The sequence below is a fragment of the Melanerpes formicivorus genome, unplaced genomic scaffold, assembly GCF_026170545.1.
Source record: "Melanerpes formicivorus ecotype bairdi unplaced genomic scaffold, bMelFor1.0.p_v2 SCAF_58, whole genome shotgun sequence".
Classification (NCBI taxonomy): domain Eukaryota; kingdom Metazoa; phylum Chordata; class Aves; order Piciformes; family Picidae; genus Melanerpes; species Melanerpes formicivorus.
Genome location: NW_027142410.1, coordinates 2,879,903 through 2,905,018, shown reverse-complemented (window position 1 = coordinate 2,905,018; position 25,116 = coordinate 2,879,903). Strand labels below are relative to the sequence as shown.

The following is a 25,116-nucleotide window of genomic DNA, read 5'->3' as shown; positions in this document are numbered from 1 at the left end:
CAGACCTCATGACTAAACCATGGCACCAAGTGCCACATCCAATCCCCTCTTGAACACCTCCAGGGATGGTGACTCCACCACCTCCCTGGGCAGCACATTCCAATGGCCAACAACTCTCTCTGTGAAGAACTTCCTCCTGACCTCCAGCCTAAACTTCCCCTGGTGCAGCTTGAGACTGTGTCCTCTTGTTCTGGTGCTGGTTGCCTGGGAGAAGAGACCAACCCCCTCCTGGCTACAACCTCCCTTCAGGTAGTTGTAGACAGCAATGAGGTCTCCTCTGAGCCTCCCCTTCTCCAGGCCAAACAACCCCAGCTCCCTCAGCCTCTCCTCACAGGGCTGTGCTCAAGGCCTCTCCCCAGCCTTGTTGCCCTTCTCTGGACATGTTCAAGTGTCTCAATGTCCTTCTTAAACTGAGGGGCCCAGAACTGGACACAGAACTCAAGGTGTGGCCTAACCAGTGCTGAGTACAGGGGCACAATTTAGAACCCCTACTCCACAAAAACAGGGAGGGGGGGAATAAATTCTGGATAGCTGATGCTTGGAATTATCACAGCCAAACAGACAACTTCCAGAAAGGGGAGCAAGCCCTGTGAAGCCTGCTCTTCTCTTCTGAACCAAAACAAGCTTTCTGGGCTAGGGAAGAGCAGCATGGGTAACATCTTGCTTTAACATGGCTTTCAACCAGGCTCGTTGTTTTTACTCTCTTTTGTTTCAAGTTAAGTGCAACGTTCTGCATCTGGGTCAGGGCAATCCCAAGCACTGATGTAGGCTGGGCAGGGACTGGCTTGAGAGCAGCCCTGAAAAAAAGGTCTTGGGGGTGCTGGGGGATGAGAAGCTCAACATGAGCCAGCAGTGAGCACTTGCAGCCCAGAAAGCCAAGCACATCCTGGGCTGCATCAAGAGAAGCACGGCCAGGAGGTCAAGGGAGGTGATTCTCCCACTCTGCTCCGCTCTGGTGAGATCCCACCTGAAGTACTGCCTCCAGTTCTGGAGCCCCTATTACAGGAAGGATCTGGACATGCTGGAAGGTGTCCAGAGAAGGGCCACGAGGATGCTCAGAGGGCTGGAGCTCCTCTCCTATGAGGACAGACTGAGGGAGTTGGGGCTGTTCAGTCTGGAGAAGAGAAGGCTCTGAGGTGACCTCTTTGTGGCCTTCCAGTATCTGAAGGGGGCCTACAGGAAGGCTGGGGGACTTTTTAGGGTGTCAGGGAGTGACAGGAATAGGAGGAATGGAACAAAACTAGAAGTGGGTAGATTCAGATTAGGATGTCAGGAACAAGTTCTTCCCCAGGAGAGTGGTGAGAGCCTGGCACAGGTTGCCCAGGGAAGTGGTGGAAGCTTCATCCCTGGAGGTTTTGAAGGCCAGGCTGGATGTGGCTGTGAGCAACCTGCTGTAGTGTGAGGTGTCCCTGCCCATGGCAGAGGAGGTTGGAAGTGGATGATCCTTGAGGTCCCCTCCAACCCTGGCAATTCTATGACTCTATGAGTTTTTAACTCTGTCTGATGTTCTGGTTTGGTTCCAGATCAGACTGTGTAACACTTTATAACAATAACTTCTGGGCTGACTCTGAGTAACACTCACCTCATAGCTTTTGACCAACTCACTGTTTTGACTCCTTAATAAATGAGGGAAACAAAGCTAGAGGAAACTACTGCAAAACCAGTTGGAAAGGTGGAGGCAAAAATTAATCAGCAGAAGACATCCTGAGAGCATGGTTATCGAATAGTTCAACTGTCACACTGGGAGGAAGTAGCAGATGGAGTAGCAGAGAGATCTGTTATGGCTCTGGCATGATCCAGCATTTTAAAGCTTGGTTGGGATGATGGACTGCATCAAATCTGCAGATGGGAGAGACTACAAGCAGCATGGCTTTTGGTCAGGATTCCAACTCAGAACCATCTTGACCGCGGGGGGAAGTGGTCCAAGAGAACAGCGGACAGACAAATGCTGAGCCCTGCTGAGGCCTGCAAGGTGGCAGGACTGATTAGCAGAGGAAACACATCAGTGACCACAAGGGCAGGAAGCTGTTGTGCAGAGCAGGACCTTTGAGTTCGAATGGAGGGTGAGGTGGACACAAGCTGGTATCACTTTACAAAGGCCAAGCCTCGGCCCAGGCAGCGCCATAAGGCTTTCTGGCTGGCTCTGTGCCGGCCTTCAGGTGGAACACTGTGGCCAGCTTTGGGCCCAGTACTTCCAAAAAGCTTCAAGGCAATCAGAGAAGGTCTTAGAAGAGAGCTTTGGGAACAAGCAGTGACTCAGTAACTCAGCCTGCAAGGGAAGACTGAAGAAATCATGGTGATTTAGCAGAGTGGGCTGAAGGGAGCTGCTGGAAAACAATAGTTTTCAAATATGTAAAATGCAGCTGCACAAAGGGAGGGTAAACTGAGCTTGTTACAGTGGGTAGGAGAACATTTAATGGGTTTCAGCTATTTCAAGAATGATGGAAATGAGAGAGCAAGAAAGCTTCATCTGGGAAAGGTAACAAAGCACTGAAACAATCTTCCCGAGGAGGCTGAGGGCTCCTCACCATTGGAACTTCAGGAACTGGCTGGATAAATACCCAGCAGGAATGAGACAGAGCTAAAAGAGAAGGGCACCCTGCTCCACTCCCGTGCTGCAAGGCACGATGATGACTCCACCTATCTGTTGTGATAAGGGGTGCTGCACTTGAAAATGGAAAATGGGGACCTGTGAGGCCTGTGAGAGGAGCTGGCCCAAGATAGAAAGCAAACTCCAAATTCTTGAAATGCTTCAAAGCCAGGAAGCCTGAGAGAGTTGGTGTGTGGGCTGGGATGCCACAGAAAGAAAGCAGCAGCAGAGAGAGAGATAAGACATTGTTGGGAAGCTAAATCAGGTGTTTTATCAGCCTACAGCACAGGGAATGCCTGGAAGGCACCTCTTCTGGACTTCCACATTCCAGGTACTAGGCATACAGAATTGCTGGAGCCAGGGGTGCTCTGATGAGCTGCTACATTAAGGAGCAGTGAGTCACTGGGCCCAGCTGGGTCACACCCAAATATGTGGAAAGAATTTGGGAAAGAAGACAGAGAGCAGCCAACAGAAGAGACAGTCAGTCATTAAAGGCTGGTCTGAGATGGGGGCAGCAAAGAGCAGCAAAAATCGGAGCAGGTTTTGAAAGGAGAAAGTGCTGGAAATTACACAGCAGGGGCTCTGGAACCAAGGCCACTGATTGAACCAAGAGTGAAAAACAGCCCCTCAGGACACCGAGGGTGCTGAGAAAGTGGGGCAAGCACCTCCCCATCTGTTTGTGTTTCATGCCTGTTAACAGCACAGGAGTGATAAGGGGATAGAGATAACTAACTCTGACATGTCTGTCACAAGCAGCCAGAGTGCCAATCCCGCAAAGGCATCGCAGGGATGAAGGTTATGTTTTCATCATGGATCAGAAACTTCCCCCCTGGCAAAAAATGAGACAAAGAAATAAGCAACTGACTCTGTTGATGGCACTGGCACGGCCCAGAGCTCCACAGTGAAGCCAGCTTTGCTGAACCATCGTCCTCCGCTTTGAGAGAGGCAAGCGGGGACTATCAAGCCCAGCAGACACCCCCCAATCATTTTGTGCAGTCAAAAGGGAGGCTTGAAGAGGATTCCAGCTGGATTGCACAAAGCCTGATGTGCAGGCAGAGCAAGCACAGATGCCATTCCTTGCTGGTAAACACAAGGCAATGCCCACTGGGAGGAATGCTTGAAGCGTTCGCCTGCCCAGCTGAGTTACACATTAAGCAAGAGGAAAGTCGACCCATTTCGATGGAAGCTCATTGAGGGTTTTTGTTGAATGGCCAATAGCTAAATGCAAAGCAAACAAAGTGCTGCTCTGCCCAGAGAGCAAGACAGCAAAACTGCAAAGGATTCTTCTGCTGCTGTTGCACAAGCGACCGACGCTGCCGGGGTCTGTGTGACACAGGGCCCGCTCCTGCTGACTCTTAATGCAAAAGGGGAGAGCAGATGCAGCTGGCAACAGAGGCAGGTGGCAGAGAAGAGGGACAGAGACAGGCAGTTGGCAAAGCTGTCAGGGGAAGCATGGCCAAGAAGGAAGATGGAAATGAAGTTTATACCATTAGGCAGGTCCCGGTCTGCGTGGAAGCCATTTTGTAAGGTCTGGAGACTTTCCCAGCTACCAGAGCCTGCAGCTTCTGTAACTGCTGGAGCAGAGTCCTGGGATAGGAAACAACCCAAACCAAAACTTGATAAGGAGGTAGCAGCCAGTATGTGATGCAAGAATACTACTACCCCCTGCACATTTTACCTTGAATTTCCCTTCCTGTGAAAAGAAGCATCTCTCCCTTGCTGTATCTCGCCCAAGTTCTCTGGCCAGACAGGCTTGGGGAGCCAGAGACATAAAAGGGTGAGTTTGAGATATAAAGTGTAGAGGAACTGTGTGAGGAATGCCCCAAGGGTCTGTCACAGTGAGGTAACACCCTTGGCCTCTTCACCAGCAGATCCATTCACCCCAGCTTTCCCTGCAGCTAGCCACCATGATGAATGTGCCATTCATTTAAGACTCTGGGGTGCCATCTCCCAGCGTGATGGAGAGGCAGGCTACCAGGAAAAGCAGCCTCTGGGATGGAGACTGAACTTTGCAGTCAGTGCAGACCTTGAGCACAGGCCTGCCTGCTCCCACTTCACTCAGAGACACACATCCTGCAACTCGACTGGTGCCCTGGACCATATGGTGGAGAGGGAACTACAAACTAGTTGTAATCCCTGTCAGCATCTCCAGGCTTGGCAGCTTTGCAGAGGGAGGTGGGCAAAGCCAAATCTCCAGTTCAGCAATTGATGCATTCTCTGGCTGCCCTGCTGGAACACGTGCTGAGGTCTTTCTGCCCCATTTCACTGAACACAGGCACTGGGGCACGTGAAAATGAAACTGCTAGGTGTGTTACCACGAGCTACCAAGCGCTTCACCAGGCTGGTGAAGAAATCTGGGATGAAGGAGGCTGCAGAGCCCACAGTTCCCAAGGGCTGCAAGTTACTGTAGTGCAGACTACTGTGTCTCCCCCCCTGGGAGCACTGACTGCTACACACAAATATGTTGGAGCTTTTATAAAATGCCAAGTCCTAAGAGCCAGGAGATTGCAGGAGAATCTCAGCTTTATGTCCTTCCAAATCATCTTCCGCTCCTCGTACACGTGGAGAGAAGCACAGAGCATCCCCCTGGCACTGCTCAAAGACCAAACCCAGCTACAAAGAATGCAATGTGTATTTTGAAAATATAATAATAATTTCCTGGCTTTTTGGCCAATCTCCTGACTTTTCTGGGGAGGGCTCATGCTTTTTCAGCAGTGGGGCTGCCTGTGCTCCTGAAGAGGCTGGGCAGCAGGCTGTGCCCCACGGAGAAGAGCAGCTGGGCAGCTGTGTCTGTGGCAGAGGAGGCTCTGGCCACTCACACTCCTCAGCCAGACCATGCCTGACAACCCCTGATCCCAGCACCAGCAGCTGGCCTGGAAGATGAGGCCACAGCACTCATGTCAGAGATGGAAGGAAGGTGTGCAGCCTCAGGGAGTACTCCATGAGCTGTAGTGGCAGCAGAGATGGCAAGGGGAGACAATGGCTCTCTGGCTGCAGTTCTCTCCTTCAGATAGGGCTGGAGTTGATAGAACTGGGACTATAGAAATGAGTGTCCCCCTCACCAGCCCTGCAGCTGACCCTGCCCTTGCTCACACCTGCTATACCTAGTGAGACTGAGCAGAGCTGGGTTCTCCTCCAGCTCCTGCTCCCCATCCCCACTGCAGAGCTGGAGGGCTTCATTATTTGCTTCCAAGGAAGCAAATTCCCCTGGTGATCAGCTGGCCAGCTCTGCCTGTTAGGAGTGCAAATGCTCACCAGATTCTTGAGCAAGAGAGCCAGGGGCCTGCTTTGGGGCTGTGGGAGCAGATTGCTCCTTTCAGGTCAGCAGCAGCAGCAGATGGGAGGGAGATTGTCTGGGCTTGCTTTACAAGGAGTAGAGGCAGGGCAAGGGCCAGGGTACCACATGCACAGGGAGGTGCCCTGGGTATAGTGGAAGCTGGGATCTCTGCCTTTATCAGAGGAATGGGCTGTTCCTGTATCCACCAAGTCTGCTCAGCTCTTTCTCAAGAGAAACCTGCAACAGCCACATTACACCTGGAGCCTTGTGCTCCTCCAAAGAGCCCAAGACCAGAAACAGTGGGGCTGAGAGGCTGGTGTGAGAAGGCTTGCCCCATGGAACTGCCCTGGAGACAGCCAGAGGCCTGGAGGGCAATGGGGAAGGCAGCACCAGCCCAATGGGCTGCAGGGAGGAGGAAGACATGGGAGAAACACGCCTTCCCTCCCTCCCTCCCCTCACTGCTGCAGCGTGGCCTGTCTGTCCCAACACAAACATTCCAGGCTCACTAACCAAACCCAGCTGCCTCGCTGCTGCCATGGGCTGCAAACCAGGGCCTGGCCAAGCAGCGCCGGTCCCACCAGCAGCGGAGGCAGCCTGCCTTGCTCCTTTTGCTCCCCTGCTCCCCACTCCCCTGGCTTCCCTTCACACCCACCCTGCCCTGCCCACTGAGGGCCAGGTCTAGCCCCTCTTACCTGTTTGCATTTTCTAAGGTCTCCACCTTTTTCCAGAGCTCATTGTTTTCTGTTGTGTATGTCTCAACCCTGCAGGAACAAACCCCATAGCCAGTTAGGTACAAACACTGGAGCGAGACAGACAATGTGTTCCTTGCACAGAATCACAGAATCACCAAGGTTGGAAGAGACCTCAAAGATCATCAAGTCCAACCTGTCACCACAGACCTCATGACCAAACCATGGCACCAAGTGCCACGTCCAATCCCCTCTTGAGCACCTCCAGGGATGGTGACTCCACCACCTCCCTGGGCAGCCCGTTCCAATGATGAATGACTCGCTCAGTGAAGAACTTTCTCCTCACCTCGATCCTAAACTTCCCCTGCACTGTGGAGGCTCAGCACCCTCCTTCATTACCTGCAGATATGGTCTTGGAGCCAGATGTTCCTGGCCCATATGGCTGCAGCCAGCCCTGATGGACCAGGGTTGAGACTGCAGGGGGAGAGTTAACAATATGACAGCTCCCAGGTCAGGCTGGGAGAACCAGCAGCACCTGGCAACAGGCTGATCAAGTCAGGACAGACCCAAAGTTATGCAGACACTTCCATCTATTCCAAACCTCCCTAAGGAGCATGGAAAGGGAGCAGGGGACACCAATCGAAACCTCTGCCACTCAGACCGAAGCAGTGCTGGCCGTGTGCCTCGGGTTTCAAGCACAGGCAGCCCTGTGCAAGCGCCGGGCCAGCTCCGGCTGCAGGCACTTGAGGGCAGCAGAGAACCTGCAGGCTCCTTCCCACCGCTTCGGAACGGGAAAGCGGTTAGGCTACAGCTGGGACGAGGGAAGGGGCAAGTCTCCAGGCCCGCAGGAAGGCAGGCCAGGGACACAGCCTGATCCTGATGGAGGTTTCCAGCGCACTCTCTGGGTCAGGCGTTCCGTGTTAAAACTGGGCTAGCAGCAAAGGTGCCGAACCGAATGGCGAAGGGCCTGAGTGCAGGCTTTGACAAACCAGCCCTAGCAGAAAGCCAAGCTGACCAGAGACTTGTTCCACTTTAAAAATTCACTGAATGCTGCTTTTGGTTGACATAAACCTGGCATTGTTTGAAAGCCATCTGTCACAGCACTGTGGCAGTGTCACAGGATGACAGGACGTTAGGGGTTGGAGGGGACCTCCAGAGATCAAGGGTAAGAAGGAGGAACCAGGGAACTACAGGCCAGTCAGTCTCACCTCTGTGCCTGGAAAGATCATGGAGCAGATCCTCCTGGAGTCACTACTGGCTCAGAAGAATAGTGAAGAGGTGATTGGGAACAGTCAGCATGGCTTTGCCAAGGGCAAATCCTGCCTGACCAACCTGGTGGCCTTCTATGAGCAGGTGACAACATTAATAGCTGAGGGGCGAGCAACTGCTGTCGTTTGCCTGGACCTGAGCAAAGCCTTCGACACTGTCCTGCACCACATCCTGGGCTCCAGGCTGGTGACACATGGGTTTGATGGGTGACCACTAGATGGATAAGGAACTGGCTTGATGGCTGCACCCAAAGAGTGGCTGTCCATGGCTCCATGTCCCAGTGGAGGCCAGGGACAAGCGGAGTCCCTCAGGGATCAGTCCTGGGACCAGGCTTGTTCAACATCTTTGTGGGTGCCATGGACAGTGGCATTGAGTGCACCCTCAGCAAGTTTGCTGATGACACCAAGCTGTGTGGTGCAGCAGACACGCTGGAGGGAAGGGAGGCCATCCAGAGGGACCTGGACAGGCTGGAGAGGTGGGCACAAGCCAACCTCATGAAGTTCAATAAGAGCAAGTGCAGGGTCCTGCATCTGGGTCAAGGCAACCCCAGGCACAAATCCAGGCTGGGCAGTGACTGGCTGGAAAGCAGCCCTGAGGAGAGAGACTTGGGGGTGCTGGTGGACAAGAAGCTCAACAGGAGCTCTCAGTGTGCACTTGCAGCCTGCAAAGCCAATCAGATCCTGGGCTGCATCAGGAGAAGTGTGGCCAGCAGGTCGAGGGAGGTGATCCTCCCCCTCTACTCAGCCCTGGTGAGACCCCACCTGGAGTACTGTGTCCAGTTCTGGAGCCCCTATTACAAGAGGGATGTGGAGGTGCTGGAAGGTGTCCAGAGAAGGGCCAGGAGGATGCTCAGAGGGCTGGAGCACCTCTCCTATGAGGACAGACTGAAGGAGTTGGGGCTGTTCAGTCTGCAGAAGAGAAGGCTCCCAGGTGACCTCATTGTGGCCTTCCAGTATCTGAAGGGGGCCTACAGGAAGGCTGGGGAAGGACTTCTCAGGATCTCAGGTAGTGATAGGACTAGGGGGAATGGAATGAAGCTGGAGGTGGGGAGATTCAGGCTGGATGTGAGAAGGAAGTTCTTCCCCATGAGAGTGGTGAAGCCCTGGAATGGGTTGTCCAGGGAGGTGGTTGAGGCCCTGTCCCTGGAGGTGTTTAAGCCCAGGCTGGATGAGGCTCTGGCCAGGCTGATCTAGTGTGGGGTGTCCCTGCCCATGGCAGGGGGGTTGGAACTAGCTGATCCTTGTGGTCCCTTCCAACCCTGAAGGATACTATGATACTTTAAGTCCAACCCTCCTGCCAGAGCAGGACCACATAACCATACAACCATTTGCTTCACTGGGCAGAGATCCACACTGTACATGTGAATACTTCACACCAGTGCAGGTGTTATTTCTTTTGTGAGGATTTCACAGTATTATTTATTTTAACAGGTCTTCATCAGGATGGTTGAAGTGTGACAGTGACCCAAGATCTCTTTCCACCCTGAATATTCCCACCAGTAGGTTTGTGTTTCCTCCTGCCTTCCCCTTGTGTGTGGGCTATGTGAGGTACACCATGGCCATGCCTGGGCAAGAGGCCCCAGCATGGAGGGCCCTGGACCTACCACCTAAGCAAGGCCAGCCAGCTCCCCAGGCCTAGCCTAAAGGCTCTGGCTGTCAGCATGGGACACGAGCTGGAGGTGAAGTGCTCTGATGCCTGGACACACACACACAGATGCTAAGGTGCTGCCTGTGAAGGGGCATGAGAACCTGCAGGTGCTTTGAGTCACCTGTTTTTATTCAGCATTTCTGTGCACTTAGAGAAGACAAACAAATAGCACCAGGGAGAAGAGGTAATTAAAACTGGGTTGGGACACTGAGGTTTTTCTGCTAACAGGTGGTGTTAATAACAGGGAATAAGCTGGTGTTTAAACAGAAATGTGAATTTGCTCCTGGATCCTGTCATCCTTTGTCTGGAAATGCCCATCAGAGGCTGCTAGTACAGGGAGAACCCTAGGATCAGAGCCCCAGGAGTCATTTTCTACCCTGTAAATGCCCTGTGATGTCACCTTAGGTTTACACCTGCCATGCATGCAGGACCTCAGGGTTGCAAGGAGAAAGAAAAACAAAACTCATGCAGAGAACTGTGGAAAGGCAGTGAGCATGAGGAATAAGTCATAGTTATTAATAACTGTATATAACAGTAAATAATAACTGTAGTGCAAGGGTTTTCTTGCTATCAGTTGCTTATCTGTTCACTCTTCAGAGAAAAGCTGGGGGTGAAAAGCTGTGGTCAACACAAAAGCCCTCTCTTGTAGTAGGGAAAACATGACTCTTACCCCAAATCCCACCTTGCTGGTAGCCAAAATGTCCTGTGTTCTGCAGGGGACCAGCCAAACTAAACAGTTGGAAACTCAAGGTTTCTAGAGGGATCTTTATCCTGTAAGATGATTTCTAGGAGGGAGGGGAGTAGGGGCAGGATCCCAAAGCAAACTTCTGTGCAGCCAGCCTTGCAAGGAATTGTACTGTTTGAGCACTTCAGAGACAAAACCACTAGAAAGCAGGGCTGTGCATGGATAGGGCTCCATTTCCAAAGGCAAGAGGGAGAAGAAACTTACTTTTTCTCTAGACATTCCACATATTCTTTCTTCTTCCTGCGACTCTCCTGAGCAGAGATCTGTGAGGGGGCAGCCATCAGAGGGGAGTCAGTATCATGAGCCTCTAGATATTTCTTTGTATCTCTTATCTTGTCTGTTCCCTGCACACAAAGCACTCTAAAGGTAAATGGGAAAGTTGTCCTCTAGTCTGCCATTCCTACTGGTCTCCAGGCCAAGTCTGGGAGGGATGGATGCTGCAGGTATGCAGCCTTCTTTAGCCTGTAGGCCACAACCATTTGTTGCAGTATGCTTGACCCCCTTGCTGCTGAGAGCATCTTTAGGGTTGCTTTGAACTCCTCTGACTCACGTGGGTATGTGCTGGGCCATCTGGGCAGATAGTGCTCCAGACCATTTCTGAGTCACTAGGTGACTAATTCAGGGCCTTATCATTCCTCCCATGGGATGCTTGCTAATCACAACCTACAGCTGCACAGCCTCTGCCTGGCTAATGAGTCCTGTGCATCAGCCATCCTGCACCACACGATAGCTTTGGTTTCCCTGCCCCACAGCGAGGCCTGGCCAGGTCCCTATGTCTGATCCAGTGTGCCTTAGCTTGTTGGCCCCATCCCAGGGGACACACACCCAGGAGCTGGGCTGGCAGCCACACTCCTCAGATACAGCTCCATGCCCAGCATGTGTGCAGATGCCCCATGGCACCATTTCTGAGTGCTGGGAGGCTCATGCCAGTTAATCAAAAGCAGGATCCCAACTTTTCTGAGCAGCTGAGGAGCTGAGGGTAACTATAGTGCTGGCCAGCTGAGGATGCTCTGGAGTCATGGAAACTGCATAGTTACATTTTGTTTGCAGTCACCTTGTTCTTGATTTTCCTCCTGACCCTCTTCAGTGCTTTCTCCTCTGCTTTGGTGAGAGGCAGCTTGGTAGGAATGGGGTAGCCCTCAGCAATCAAGGTGCGTTTCTCCTCTTCAGTCAAGAGCAGTGGGCCAGAGGTCCCTTGTAACTTCTGAAAGCACAGAGAGCAGCCATCAGCAAGCAGTTCTATGCCAGTGACCCTCCTTAAAGCAGCTAAGAGCTCAGTACAATCAGATGCAGCACAATGCTGCTCTCAACCAGCTCCTGGGGTCACAGCTCAGCAGCTGCCTTCCCCTTTTACTTTGGAAGGCATCTGCTGCTTCATGACAAGGCTTGCTGCACACCTGTACTGGAGGATGCTGCCAAAGAACATTTGGGCACTGGTTAAAACACAGTCATGTGTTTTAACAATTATGTGAGTTCTCAGTTATTTCTTTCTCTTCCACTAATCTCCTCAGAAAGTTCTCTAGTGCATAGGCCACTTCCAAAAGTACAGGGTGAAAGACAGCACTTCCTGAAACAAGATAGCTACTGGTAGGCATTGTGCAAGACAAAGCAGCTGCTAGCAGCCATCCCACCTCTCCTCACTCCTGTGAACACCATTCTGTCCCCACATCCCTGTGCTAAGACATCACATTGCCTTGCCAGAGCACTTCAGCTTGGAGACCTTAACGAGGGCAGGATCCCTCATGTGAGCCTCAAAGAGCCTCCAGTCCCCTCTGAGCACCGAGGAGCTCTGTGTCCCAGTGATGTCCTGCTGCCTCCTTACGTGTGGTGCTGTGAGGAGAGGCGAGGAGGAGATGGCTGTAGAAGAGCGAGCAGCAGGTCGAGCTGGGCTGGAGGGAGGCAGGGACCGGGGGCTCTGAGAGCCATCACTGTCACTGCCATGGCTGCTAGGTGGAGTTGGAGGCATCTGCACCAGGTCATCTGCTGAGAAATAAGGAGATCAAGTCAATGGTTCTCAGGTCAGCTTGTTGGTACAGGCAGGGGGCCCTGAGCAGCAACAGAAGGCACTGATGTAACAGAGGACTGAAAGGAGAGGGTGAGGAGTTTCACAAGATGGGGTGGGTCTGAGAAAGAGGCTGGGCTGAGCACTACCCAAGAGAGAAGTGAGGCTGACTTCAAATGTGCTAAACTAGGAACTGGCAGTGTCTGTGCCAAGACACTGAAGGTATTTGCAGAGCAATAAGGTGCTCTGGTGTCCACCAAAAAGGGGTACAAGGCCTGTGATGTTTTTCTCCACAGCCTGGTCATAAGAGGAAGCTCGGTAAGAGAAGAGCTCTTTCAAAAGCACCGCAGGGCTCACACACTTGCCAGCACACTTGATCCAAAGGGGCTCTGGTCACTCAGCTGGCTTCCAAGCACTTGAAAACTGTCCCCACTTTGTACTGGAGAGCCCTAGGGGCCTTAATGGAGGTGGGAATATGCCTAAGGAATGTCTCTCTGCGGCAGTGGGAGTTCCTCTAGTGCTTGCATTTGTGCATCGGCAGATTTTCAGATGCTTGGGTTGCTTTCAAATTAAACTGGATCCTGAATTTCCTGACTTTCAGCTGGTTGTTTTTGGATAAGGCTGCAGTCTCTCTGAGGATTTTATAGGCACTCTTGCATATTTCCAACTCTGAAGTAGCCTGTTTTGCCTGGGAGTCCCTGTCTGGACAATTCTGTGTGTGGCTGCTGGTTCAGACACAGAACTGGAACTCCTCTATTGATCTGTGCCCCGAGTGCTACCTTGTAGGCATGGCTTTGCTCTCAGGTATTGCCTCTCCTCCCTGTATAATGATGATCTAGAATCTGAGTAATATAGAGGGATAGAAGTTGACCAGCAAATTCTATCTTCTTACCTGCAGGTACATTTAGAAATTGGTTCACCTCTTTGGGTTCAGCTTTGATCACAGGTGCTGGAGTCATTTCTATGGGAGTCTGTGGAAGAGAAACAGAAAGAGCTCTTGGGCACTGCGCCCTCCACTGTCCTGAGGGCTCCCAGTAGTTGCTGCTACCCTGCTCTCCCACCTCCTCTGCCCATTTCACAGCTCTGCCCCAAAGCAATCTCTCACCACACATAACAGAAACCAAGAGCCCAAACATAAGCCCCTGAAGTCTGTTCACTGGGCACAGAGAGCAAAGAGGTTTGCAGAAGAAGAGGCAGTGGCAGATGGAGATGCTGCCAAGCAGCACACTGAGTACCTCCAAAAGGGAGGTGACTTTTATCCTTGCCATTTCTTCTCTTGCTAGACCCAGACAGTGCCATTTAAACCAACCTATGCATTGACATGGGAAATCCCTCTTTGATCTGCCTTCACTAGAAATGGGAGTAGAGAGGCTGTACAGAAACAGAAACAGAACAAAGCCCCTATCCTGCTCACATGATTTTCACCAGGGCTGCTGGGCAGCTGTTTCCAATCAGAGGCGACTGAGAGTTAAATAAAGAGTAGATTTATTTCCATCTGGGCTATGCTGCCCCTCAGCTCCCTGGCTCACCAGCCCCCCAGCCCACCACAGGCTGGGAGGGATTTTACACTAAACAGACACATTGCAAACTCCTCCAGACTGTAAACACAGCTGAGAGAGCACCATGGTATGGTTGCTGAGCACACACAGCAGAGCTTCGAGGGCGCACCAAGTTCAAGCTGCGTAAATAACAGAGGAAGTTTGTGCACAGTTTTGGCTGGAAGTGCTCATTTGTTTTGGATGGATGTTTAAATGGGAAGATGCTCAGCATGAGTGAAAAAAGGAAGTGAACCCCAGAGATGCTCTACTATTATCTACTGAGCTGCTACAAGACAGCCAAGGTCTGTGTGAGACTGGTCAGACCTTCCCATCCAACATGTCTGGACTCACGGCCAGCTGAATTGAGCCCCTGGCTTACATTCAGGTACCAGTGACATAAGTGAGCCTCCTTCAGACAATCAGACCTCTTAAGGTCTTAGATATGACCAAAAGACTTGGCCACTTGTTTCTTAGAAAGAATTCCTGCTGCTTCATGGGGAAAATCAAGCAGGATCTGGAGTGGGACCTCCATTTCCAGTGAGCAGCTGAGAAAAGCGAGAGGCTGTATGATAAGCCCAAGGCCAGTGGCAGAGCTGGGGTCTACACTCAGGAATAGTGAGGTCACTGGCATCACAATAATTGAAATGAAAATAAACCAAGAGTGGCTACAGAAATACTGGCAGATGGGAGGGGACAGATCTCCAGCAAGTGCAGGCTTAAAAGCCTTTAGCCCTTATGCCAAGGGAAAGGTTGTGTTTAAGAAAGCCTGTAAAGCTTCCTGTGCAGGGAAAAAATCCTCCTTCCACCTTTTCCTCTGCAAGGACAAGCTGTCTTGTAGCTTCACTGCAGGAATCAAGGACACAGTTCACACTAGCATCAGGAGTGCTGCTCCTCTGACTGCCATTTCGAGGAGAGAATGTCACATAATGCAGTATCTGGGCTTTGTATCACCTTCTCCTGTCTCTTCAGCAGCTAAATCACCTCTCAGGCCCGTGCAGTCAGGTGGCTGCAGGGGTGCTGCTGTGTGAGAGCCCAGGCTCCCGATGGCTCTCGGATGGGCTCACCTCCTCGGGGACTGGCAGTCTCTGCAGAGGGTTGAGGTTCAGCACTGGTATAGAGCTGGCACCTAGCTGGGACTCAGGCAGATCTAGAGCCAGGTTCTGTTCCTGTTTCACCATGATGGAGCAGAGCTTGGGGCCCAGCGACCACACTCCATTCTCCAGCTCTGAAACATGCACAATGTGAGAGTCAAACTCCAGCAACAACAGGACAAGAAGGCAAAAAAAAAAGAAGCCATGCAGACAGCTTCCCCCCATCTGGGGAGGCTGCCTTTCCAAGTTTAGCACTGTCACCACACAAACATGTGCAGGCCCACAACACAAAGTACAAAAGAGAATGAACCCCCAGTGTGCAGGGAGCAGACAGGACAGAGCTAGAGGGATTGTGTCTCTGCTCATCTCTGTGCAGCCCAGGCACTGGAGGACAGCTGTGGGGTTTCTACCCACAGTGATGTCTCGGTCTCATCCTCCAGAGCTTATTTATATCTAGAGCTCAGTGAGAGGAGGATGCTGAGCTGTTGCTCCTTTGGCAGTGTGGCCAGCATCACAGAGCTGCCAGGTGTGTTCCCAAGAATAGCACCATCTCTGTGCTAGAGGGCTAGTGAGAGGGCAAGCACAGTGCTAGTGAAAGGCTGGCAGTGCTGCTTTGGCCTCCTGCCGACGTTGTGCCAAGTCTTAGAGCTTTGTTGTACGACAGAAGAGGAGGAAGATCCATTCTGTGGAAGGAAGTCCAATATGACACCTGCTTTTGAGGCCGCTCCCATGGCTGCTCCTCTCAGTCTCACCTCTGAGGCTCCCTCCTTCACCCTGTGCTGCTCAGGAGGGCTGCTGCCCACAGAAGTGCCCCACTGCCATTGCTGGCAGGGACAAGGCTGGCTGGAGGGACAGGAAGTATCAGAAGAGGACTGAATGGAGCTGTGTGGGCACATTCCCTTCACCCCCTGCCTGCTCTGTCCCCGTCACGTCGGCAGTGTGCGCCTGGCTTGCCACTGGAAGCAGAGATTCCAGGAGCTGGGATTCAGGCAGTAGTGGATAAGCTGCAGCTCAGATGGAAAATCCTGCTGGGCAGGATTGCTGCCTGGGCTCTGCTCTGAAGTTTTGGTCCCCTCATTGATCTTCAAACACTTTGGCCTGCCAAAAAAGCTACTCCTAGCTGGCCTGGAGCCTGCATCCTCCTCCCTAACCCTCATCCCTTCCCTTCCCCTTTTCATCTGACAACCAGAAATGCATTTGGCTTGACACAGGACAGACAATTGCTAAGTGTGTCACCAGATAATGGCCCAGTTGGCTCACCATGAAGCCACAGTCAGGCTCACTCCCTGACCCTTCTGCACTTCTCTCTGCATAGAGCACTCACAGCCCCAGGAATGTTGCCCAGCTCTCTGCTGCCCAAAGCAGCCCTGCAGTGCAGGTCTCAGTCTAGAGGATGTCCTGACAAAAGGAGAAGGGAAGAAAGGTCCTTCTTAGCTCCAGCAAAGCCTGCACAAAGAAGAGTACAAGCAAGAAGTTGCTTATGTGGGAGCTGCCATCTGAGCTTACCATCACTTCTGCCTAACTCAGGCTTTGTTACTCTCAGGAGAAGACAGGGCAGAACCCTGCCTCTGGCTTTTGCTTGGACACTGGTGTTAAAGCCTGGGCATGAATTTTATCAGCTAACACAGTGCTGCCCTTGCCAGCAGCATAGGCTCCTTCCTTCCCACTCCCTGTGTGACTGAAATCCTGTGGCTGCTCCATGTGTGTATCAACTGTGCCCTGCTGATCGCTTTGAGAGCTTCCCACACTGCAGCTGCTGTCAGGCAGCCTCTCTGGCAGGGGTGCACTGGCACAGCCCTCACACACAGCACAGAGACTGACCTGACTTTCCTCTGTCCTGCTAAGGACACCAAACCCAGGTGGCAGTAAGGTCCCAGTTAGCCCTGGGAGATGCTCTTTCTGATGGAAGGAGGCAAGGTGTTACCCAGCTGCCAGTGTCTGAAGGCAGACAATCTGAACTGCCTTCTGCCTCATCACAGCCTGCCACAGAGATGAGAAACCTTTAGAGGACTTCCAGTCTATCCCACTGCTTTAGACAAGTTCAGCTAAACCTGTACCAGTCCTGACAGTTGCCTGACTTGACCTTAGGCCTCTGAAAAGTGATGAAGAGTCCACAGCTTGCCCCACTAAATCTCTTCTCTGGTTTCACTATGCCCACTATGGGAAGGTTTTGCCTGCTGGCTAATCTGGAGTTCCCATAGTGTGATTTTAAAGCCTCATCTTCCTCATCCTCTCTTTCTGTTGCAAAGCTCTGCATTTCTCTTTTTCTCAAAGGTTGGGGCATCCTCTGTCTGGGAGGGCTGCTGCTGAAGCAACTTACCAGAGAGGGAAGAGCAGACCACCAAGGGCTCTCCCTGTTCAGACTTAGTGAGGGCTGCCCCCACTGCTGTCAGTCCAGACAGCCTAGGAGCAGACACCCAAATGATTATGTGCTGTCCTCCCATTTCCTGTCCACATTCTGACCCTGCTCTCTTTCCCACCCTTGCAGATTTATCTGGGGAGCGATTGGGTTGCAGAATTAGAAACACATAAGCCATGAGAGGGTCAATGAGGGACTGAGGAGGGGGCATTTTGTGTGGTTCTGTTCTGCTGCCTGAGAGGATGTTTCAGAGGCATAGCCAGTCTGTAGACACTGCAGAATTCCCTGTGTGGGGGTGAGGCATGCCAGGAAGCTTTTCTGCTCTGGACACTCTACACATAATGGGAAGAATTATGACTGAGAGCTATCCATAGGTGCTCTGTATTGAGGAGGTGAGGCAAAGAGCAGTGAGGAAGCAGGACTAGTACAGGAGTGTGGACACTAGCTTGAGGCTGGCCCAGTACCCACTGTTCTGCACAACTCTGGCTTCCCCTGCTCTGGCATCAAATCATGCCCTACAGAACTGAGGGCTGGTCCTGAGAACTGAAGCAGCCAGTCTGCATGTGCAAACCATCTGGAAAACAGACTCCACTGATAAGCAGGGTCACAATGCACCCAGTGGCTTGCCCCAGCTGACCCATGTTAGTGGGAACCATGGGGGAAGGGGCAGGATTTGGAAGTGTTTTGGAGAACTGCAGAAAAGCTGAGAGAAAGCTGATAACACAGCAAGCCTCAGCCAGCTCCAAGCCTAGACAGAGCTTGGGCATTCCTGAGGAGCTCTGCAGACCAAGCAGAGCTTGCTTAATGTTAAAGAAAAGCCATTCCTGGGTAATTAATTTGAAATGAATGTCTAAAAGGACTGAGACTGGATGGAGCTGTGCCAAAAGGACTGCACAGTGTTACAAATACTGGACTTGACTCAGGGCTACACTAGAATATGACTCACATCCAATTATGAGCCAAGATAGCCTAGAAAGATGGGTTGAGTTACCCTGCTGCAGGACTGAGTGCACAGATATACCTCTATATCTGCCACATAAATACAGGGCCCTACTCCCTGTACAGAGCTGATCTGCACTCTCAGAGAGCAAGTGCCAGGCCCACCTCAAGCTCTCCTGGGTTATGTGCTGCACATTCTGTGCTGGCCTCTGCCCAAGGATCAGTGTCACACTCCATTCAGGAAAGTCACAGTCTTGCCTTGGAGGCACTGCAGCTGAGGCAGAGACATAGGCAGACACAGAGGAGAGGACCCAAAGTGGTGACAAGTGTCTCAGAGAGGAGTCCCTGAGGTGGCTTCGTGCAGGCAGACTTCGATTCACTGCTTTCTACAAACCCATGCTTTGTGCTTCTCTCATTCCCAAGCCTCATCTCCTCCCATCCACTTGCAGTGGCAAGACAAAGACGTGTTTATGCACTCGTCCTGGGCTGGTTTTTGTTAGCCACCCAGTTGCCGGTTTGGGCCACTGCCCTCCCAGACTGTCCTGGGATTAAAGCTAGGAAAACAGAAATGGAAAGGGGAGGCTTTTTTGGATAATAAGGTAGAGCTTGCTTGGCTGCTGTGAGCCTCTCTCCCAGCATCTCCCTGAGTGGTCCTTAAGGAAGGTGGCACTAATGAAGGGACCAGGGGGGCAGCAGAGCCAGCTCCTCTCCTCCTGCCTCGATGTTTGTACCAGAGAGCTGGGATCGCTCCCAGCCATGAGAGGGAAGCCTCTGTCCCTGGTCTCACTCTGACTCAAGGGAATGGCTTTCCTCTGTGTATACTGAGCCTATGCCACTGCTTTTTCAGGCAGCCTGGTGTCCATCAGCTGTTGGGACACCCACACAGTCCACAAATTACAGGACTCTCTGCAAGGACAGCTCTAAAAATATCCAGCCATCATAAATTATCCTGAAATGAATTGTTTTAAAAATAGGGTTTGAAATGACTGTTCCTTCTCTGTCTCCTGCTAAAAGATCTGCTGGTAAAGAAGCCACTTAGCTTTCCACATGCACCAGCGCTGGTTGCAGCCAGAGACTCATGCTTCCTATATGCAAGCCAAAACCCTGCTGCCTGATGCCAAAACAGACCTGGATCTGGGGCATTCACACCCACGTTTTGCAGGGTCCTAAAGAGACATAGCCTCTCGCCTGCCAGGAGCTGGCAGCACACTGAACCACAACCAATTATCATCCTCGCAAATAGCAGCGAGCCCAGCAAGGGAGCAGTGCGGCTGTCAGAGCACAAACTGACGGCGGGGCGGGGGGTGGGGGAGGGAAATAAATAAATGTGTGCTGCATCTGACAGCGGCCGATCAGCCCCTGGCCTGGCTCAGCCCCGCGCAAGCCCAGGCAATCGCCCGTTTGTCCTCACGCACGGAAGGCAGCCGGAGCCGCTGCTCGCAGCTGTGCCCAGCGCCGCGCAGGGCGCACGCCGAGCGCTCACCGTTTGCCTGATCTTCAGTCTTGACAGGCACAAGGGGGCTCTGGGGAGCGGAGTCGCCGCTCAGGGAGTAGCTGTGCTCTGCCTGAATGCCTGGGGTGGGTGGATCCAGGTCCATGTCCAACAGCGGGTTCTTCTCAGCCAGTACTGGGTCGTCAAAGAAACTGCTGAAGAGGTCGTTGGAGAAATCCTCCATGTTGTCGGAGAAGTGATCCAGGTTTTCTGAGAAATGCTAAGGAAAGACAAAGGGAGAGAGAGCGCTGGTGTCAACTCCCAATGGGATCTGGGAGCCTTTCTCTGCACGGAGGGTCAAACCTCAGCACCGGCCCTTTTGGGATGGGAAAAAGCAGTTCCCATCCCTTGGCTGCACGAGTTCGACACAAACGCCTTGAATTAAGACAGAAAGGGGGGTGGGGGGGTGGTGCCGGTGCCTTACATCTTCTCCACCTGATTATCTGTGTCCCAAACACTCATGAAACTCTCCTGTGTTCTCTCTCCTCCCCCTTCCTCTGTGAGTACCTGTCTTCAGCTTTCCAGAGTCATCTCAGTGTGACCAGAAGCTGAGCAGAGTACAAGGCAAGCAATGCCCGCGATGACAAAACGCCGGTGCGGCGGAAAGCAGCCGCCTCCAGCACCTGTCCTTGGCGACAGACACTTTCTCATGTTCTCTGCCAGCAGCAATAGGCACTCTGATGCCCCAGAGAACATCAACCCAGCTGTTGATTTCTACCAGAGAAGAAAAGATCAGTCGGATCAACATAACAGGAAGGCCCCCTGTTGTATTTAATTTCCTCTGGGATTTCACAGACCCTCTGTGGACCATATGAGGCTGTCCCCCAGCCAGATAATGCCTGTGAAATTCAGCTCCCCGATGAAGTTTAAACACTACAGATGGGCTGTTAACAACAAACAATCATGCCACTAATCATTCCAGTAACAGTCAGTAAATCTGGCCAGTGCTGCTGCAGAGCTGGGCTCCTGGTGCTACAGGGAACCTGTTTCCTTTGAGGCATACCCTCCTATTCAGAAGTCAAATCACTAACTTTTCCATTTGCTACAACAAAGCACTGGCTGGCCAGGGAGAAAAATGATGGTTGCCAAACACCAGCTGAAAAATTATCCCATTTGTTGGCAGATTGAGGCTTCTGGCTCAGGGAGAGGAAAGAAAAGACAGATACATTCGAGTGACTATATTACACAGACGGAACTGTGTAACTTAAATGGACTGGAGAGAGCTCAGCAGTCAGACTGGGTCCCCTCCCCTGCCTGGAAAAGCATCTGGGTGGGCAGAAAGGCATTGAAAGAAGCAAACTGAAATACCAGGAGCAACAGGGTATGGATGAGAGTCAGTGAGATTGAGCACGCAGGTCCTAGAGTGGAGACATGAATGCCAATGAACTCCTCAGTGAGAGCCGAGCTCAGGAAAGAGCCTGGCTCCCGGAGCAGCCTGGGGTTCATGCAGCCCTTTCTTTCCCCAGCACTAGGAGGGAGGGAGGAGCTGCCAGGGGACCCCGGATGCTGGAGCTTGCAGGTTCCTGCTCCCACAGGAAGGTATATTTGTTTTGCCTGAGCACAGTATCACTCTGTCAACATTATGCTGGCTGACAGAGCATTGGGGTGAGGCTGAGGAGTGAAGGAGGCTCCAGCTGCACAGACTCAGGCTTCCCACCGAGTGGGGGAGGGAGACGGTGAGCTGCAGCAATCTCCAACACACTAGTGCCCTTCCTCCTCCAACATCAGCCCTCAGCCACTCATTGAAAACGCTTAAGAGCTCTGCAGAGCACGCTAGAAGTGGTGGGAAGCCCCTGCCACCTGCATTCTGCCTGACCTGAGATTTCTCCTCCTTCCCACTTGTCCTGTCCTCCCACTGCCTGGAGTGACAGCCTGACACAGCTTGCCTGGGAGGGCAGACACTCACTGCATGTGCAGGTAAGGTGGAGAAGGCACACTCATGCTAAATCCCAGTGTTGAGGCCCTCCCTGGGATGTCTGGGCTGAATTTTTCTCCACTTGTTCCCATACCGGAAGCGGAGCTGGCAGGGGAGCTTGGTAAAATCTACACGGCCATTTCCAAGCTGCCTAGAAGCACTTCTGCACTTGAATCGAGCAAGAGAAAACACCTCCCATCTGTGCTGAGCATAGCCATTCTTCAGAGGGAGCTGAGTCAGCAGATGGAAGTAGGTTAGGTATTTATCTGAACAGCACTGGAAAACCAGGTTTTGTCCTGACCTGCAGCACGGAGGGCTAAAGAGCTCGGAGTCCTGAGCCTTAGCCCCAGAGTGGCTGTTCCTGTAACAGCTGCTCTTTGTCTTGCTTTCTCTAAACAACACAAGCAAACACAGGATATGAACACGATAGCCTTTGGTAAGGGTGAGAATGCAACCACAGAAAAGTGAAGGGATTCAGAGTTTTGGCTGCCCACGCACCACTACAGCACAGCAGAGCCAGGACCTGAGAAGGAGCACTCGAATCATAGATACTGTTGTAACTGTCAAAACTAGAACCAGAGAGGAGCCCTGGAAGAGAAGCAGAGCTGGATGGACAGCTGCAGGGAGAGCTGCCTCTGCTCTGTCACGTGCCTCACATTGCTTTCACAACTCTGCATTAACAAAGGCAGAGGTGGGAGCGAAGAGAGCCCAGAAGATGCATTTATGCAGTAGTTCCACACACTATCTTTTAGCAGCATCACACCCACACTTAGAACAAGGATCTCTTGGTCAGCCAAGAGTCTTCCCATTGTAGGACACACCTAACAGAGGGAAAAGGCAGAGATGTGTCTGTGGTTTTATTCAGAAACAAACAAACAAAAAGCCTCTCCAGCAGTGGTAAAAGTGAGAGACAAGTAATGAGCGCAAGGGGTGAGTGTCAGAGCCTTAACATGGGCACCAACACTGGCAGGGGTAATTGCAGATCTCTGGCTCTTTTAGACACCACACAGCAGGCTTGCTGGGGGACCTCACTGCTTGGAACTGAGGATGAAGGCAACACTGTTCTCCCAGAGCTGCAGGAGTTCAGTTCCCCAAGAGACCATTCTCTCCCGAGGGACAGAGACCTACTACATGAGTGATAAGCAGAGGGTGAAACTCACCCTCCCTGGGAATCCAGAGGTGTTGGGGAAAGTACCTGGGGTTTATACTCCAGCACAACTAAACTCTAGCAAACCTTCTCATTACAGCAGCCCCCTTTCAGCTCTCACCCATCATACACAGAGCCAGTCCAACATCTCCAAACACAGATGCTGGAGAAAAGAGAGCTAGCCTGTGACATCGGGAATAACTGTGGCTATTATCAAAGGGGGCACCAAGGAGCAGACACCCTCAAAGACCCTAGAGAGACCCTAGAGCCGTCACTGAGCTGGGGATTTGCTGGTTTATTCAAAGAAGGTGGCAAGAGGCAGAGGAAAGCAGAAGGAAAGGTAAAACAAAGAAAGATCATGACATGGCTTTGCAGCTGGTCATAGCCACAACGGAAACTACGGGACAAGCACGAAGTTAAACCACCATGTCCCAGCAAGACTGTTGTGTGTCTTGAGTTGGCTGTTCTCTCCACATGCCAACAGAGATTGTCAACTTTAGATTTTGGATTAGTAAAGACATTTGCAACCACACTGTAACAGGAAATGTGTCCTCTTGTCCAGAGCCAACAGCGATGGGCACACTGAGGAACACCCCAGGGCTTGTTTTGGATACACATCATCAAAACCATTGCTAATTAGCTTAGATCAAGCCAGCTAACTCTGTCCTACCCAGCCTTGCTGGGGGAGCTGCACCTACCTGGCAAAACTCAGAGCAGGCTTCAGATATACTTTATCTTAATGTGTGTGAGAGAGAAGGCTCCAGGGAACTGCAGGTCTTGGGGCATGGTGGTCCAGGGCTGTGTGGATCATGGCAGAGCACAAGAAGATCATTGCTCTGAGTGTCTGAGCAATAAACAGAAGCAGGATTATCATCAGACCAAATGGATTATAGCTTTCTCCTGGCTGGAAGGTCACACACCAAAGAAGGTGCTGGGCAGCCACTAGCCCCTGCTTCTCACCCAGACTGGGGCCAGCACAGCTAAAGGCCTTCATGTACTGCCACTAGAAGCAATGATGGTGCTGAGCTTTGGGGAGACTTTTGCCAATGCCGTGGCGATAAAGATCTCAGCATGTGATCTTTACATGCTGAGACATGTGATGGTAGAAGGGCTGAGGATAAGTCCATAGGACTTGGTGAATGAAGGTGGGGTGGACAGAGATGCACTAGCAGAGCAGGCTCATCCTCTCACAGCCTCTTCAGGGCCTAGGCTCTCTCCTTGAGAGCACCTTCCAGCCAGGCTGAGATCAGCCAGCTCCTGCTCCTCAGGAAATTGGCCAAGAACTTATTTTTGTGACAATGAAGGACTTTGCAACTCTGCTGAGGTTATTCTTCTGAGATAACTCTCATGCAGATGGGCCTGGCCTGAGCAAGGCCAACCATTCAATTAATCCTTACCATCCTGGCCCAGAGGGAGCGGGTGTGAAGCGCACTGGGGGAAAACAGCTTCCAGATGGGATACAAAGCTCAAGGCAGTCTCATTTTGCTCTTGCTATCTTCCCCTCCCTTTCACACCCTCCTTCCTTCTCTTTCTAACTATGCTCCAAAGCCAAGAAATAGCACGAGATGTGTTTCCAAAGCTGTATTACTAGTGAGCAGTCAGGGAGGGGGCAGCCAAGGGACAGAAACGCAATGGTGAGGATGTACTGGATTTCCTGATCCAAGCCCAAGTTCTGGCTGCCCATTTCTCCACCACCATTCTGGGAAGATGGGAAGGCAGTGCCTGAAGGAGAAGGGGTTGAGTCAGTGTGCACAAGTATAGGAGAGGCAATGACTACCACATCTTCAGGCCCAACAGAGAGCCTTAAGCTGCTCTGGTGCCACCAGAGAATGTGCTCAGGCTGAGGGCTCCTCAGCCACGAGGAGAGAGTGCAAATCTGTCAGCTGCTAGCTCCTGCTCCCTCCCACTCCTGGTGACTGACACAGGCACTGACTCTTCCAAACATATTTCCACCACATGTTTTCATCCTGACCTCATGCTTAGGGTTGTCTAAATAGCACACTGTATGTGCGTGCGTGCAATTCTCATTTGAACACCCTTTCCTGCTGTACAACGGTTATCTTGGGAGCTAATGCAAGGCATCCACACCTTCAAATGCAAGCTCTCTGATTCCCTCCACCTAGAGCTGGTGTTAAACCTCTGGAGTCCCCAACAGAGACTGAGGCATTAAGCCTTTTTGCCTGTCCAGTTGTGCATGGCATGCCCTAGGGTGCCACTCCTATCACCCAGTGGCTGAGGAGGGGATGGTTTCCTCTCTCTGGATCCACTTCTCTGTGGTCACCCTGGCTGCATCTGTCCCTTCTTTTCCCTTTCACGCCTCCATCCGTTGGCTGTGACTTTCCCGTTCCCACCTCCAGCTGAGTTGTCTGGAGGCAGTCTTCCTTCAAGATCAGCCTGGTTCTCACAGCCTCCCTGC

At 52.0% G+C, this 25,116-nt stretch overlaps 1 protein-coding gene across 2 annotated transcripts in view; it reads right to left on the bottom strand.

Annotated features, from left to right (window-relative positions):
- Positions 1-25,116, bottom strand: part of CREB3L1 (cAMP responsive element binding protein 3 like 1) — a 54,768-nt gene that overhangs the window by 5,662 nt on the left and 23,990 nt on the right. The window contains exons 2-9 of one of the 2 annotated variants that reach the window (XM_068161489.1): positions 19,630-19,858; positions 14,822-14,982; positions 13,112-13,190; positions 12,040-12,200; positions 11,272-11,421; positions 10,422-10,480; positions 6,560-6,628; positions 4,078-4,177 (exon numbers count right to left, since the gene is read on the bottom strand). In XM_068161489.1, coding sequence (XP_068017590.1) covers positions 4,078-4,177; positions 6,560-6,628; positions 10,422-10,480; positions 11,272-11,421; positions 12,040-12,200; positions 13,112-13,190; positions 14,822-14,982; positions 19,630-19,858 — 1,008 coding nt within the window. The remainder of the gene's footprint in view (positions 1-4,077; positions 4,178-6,559; positions 6,629-10,421; positions 10,481-11,271; positions 11,422-12,039; positions 12,201-13,111; positions 13,191-14,821; positions 14,983-19,629; positions 19,859-25,116) is intronic. The other variant, XM_068161491.1, reaches the window with a different exon arrangement.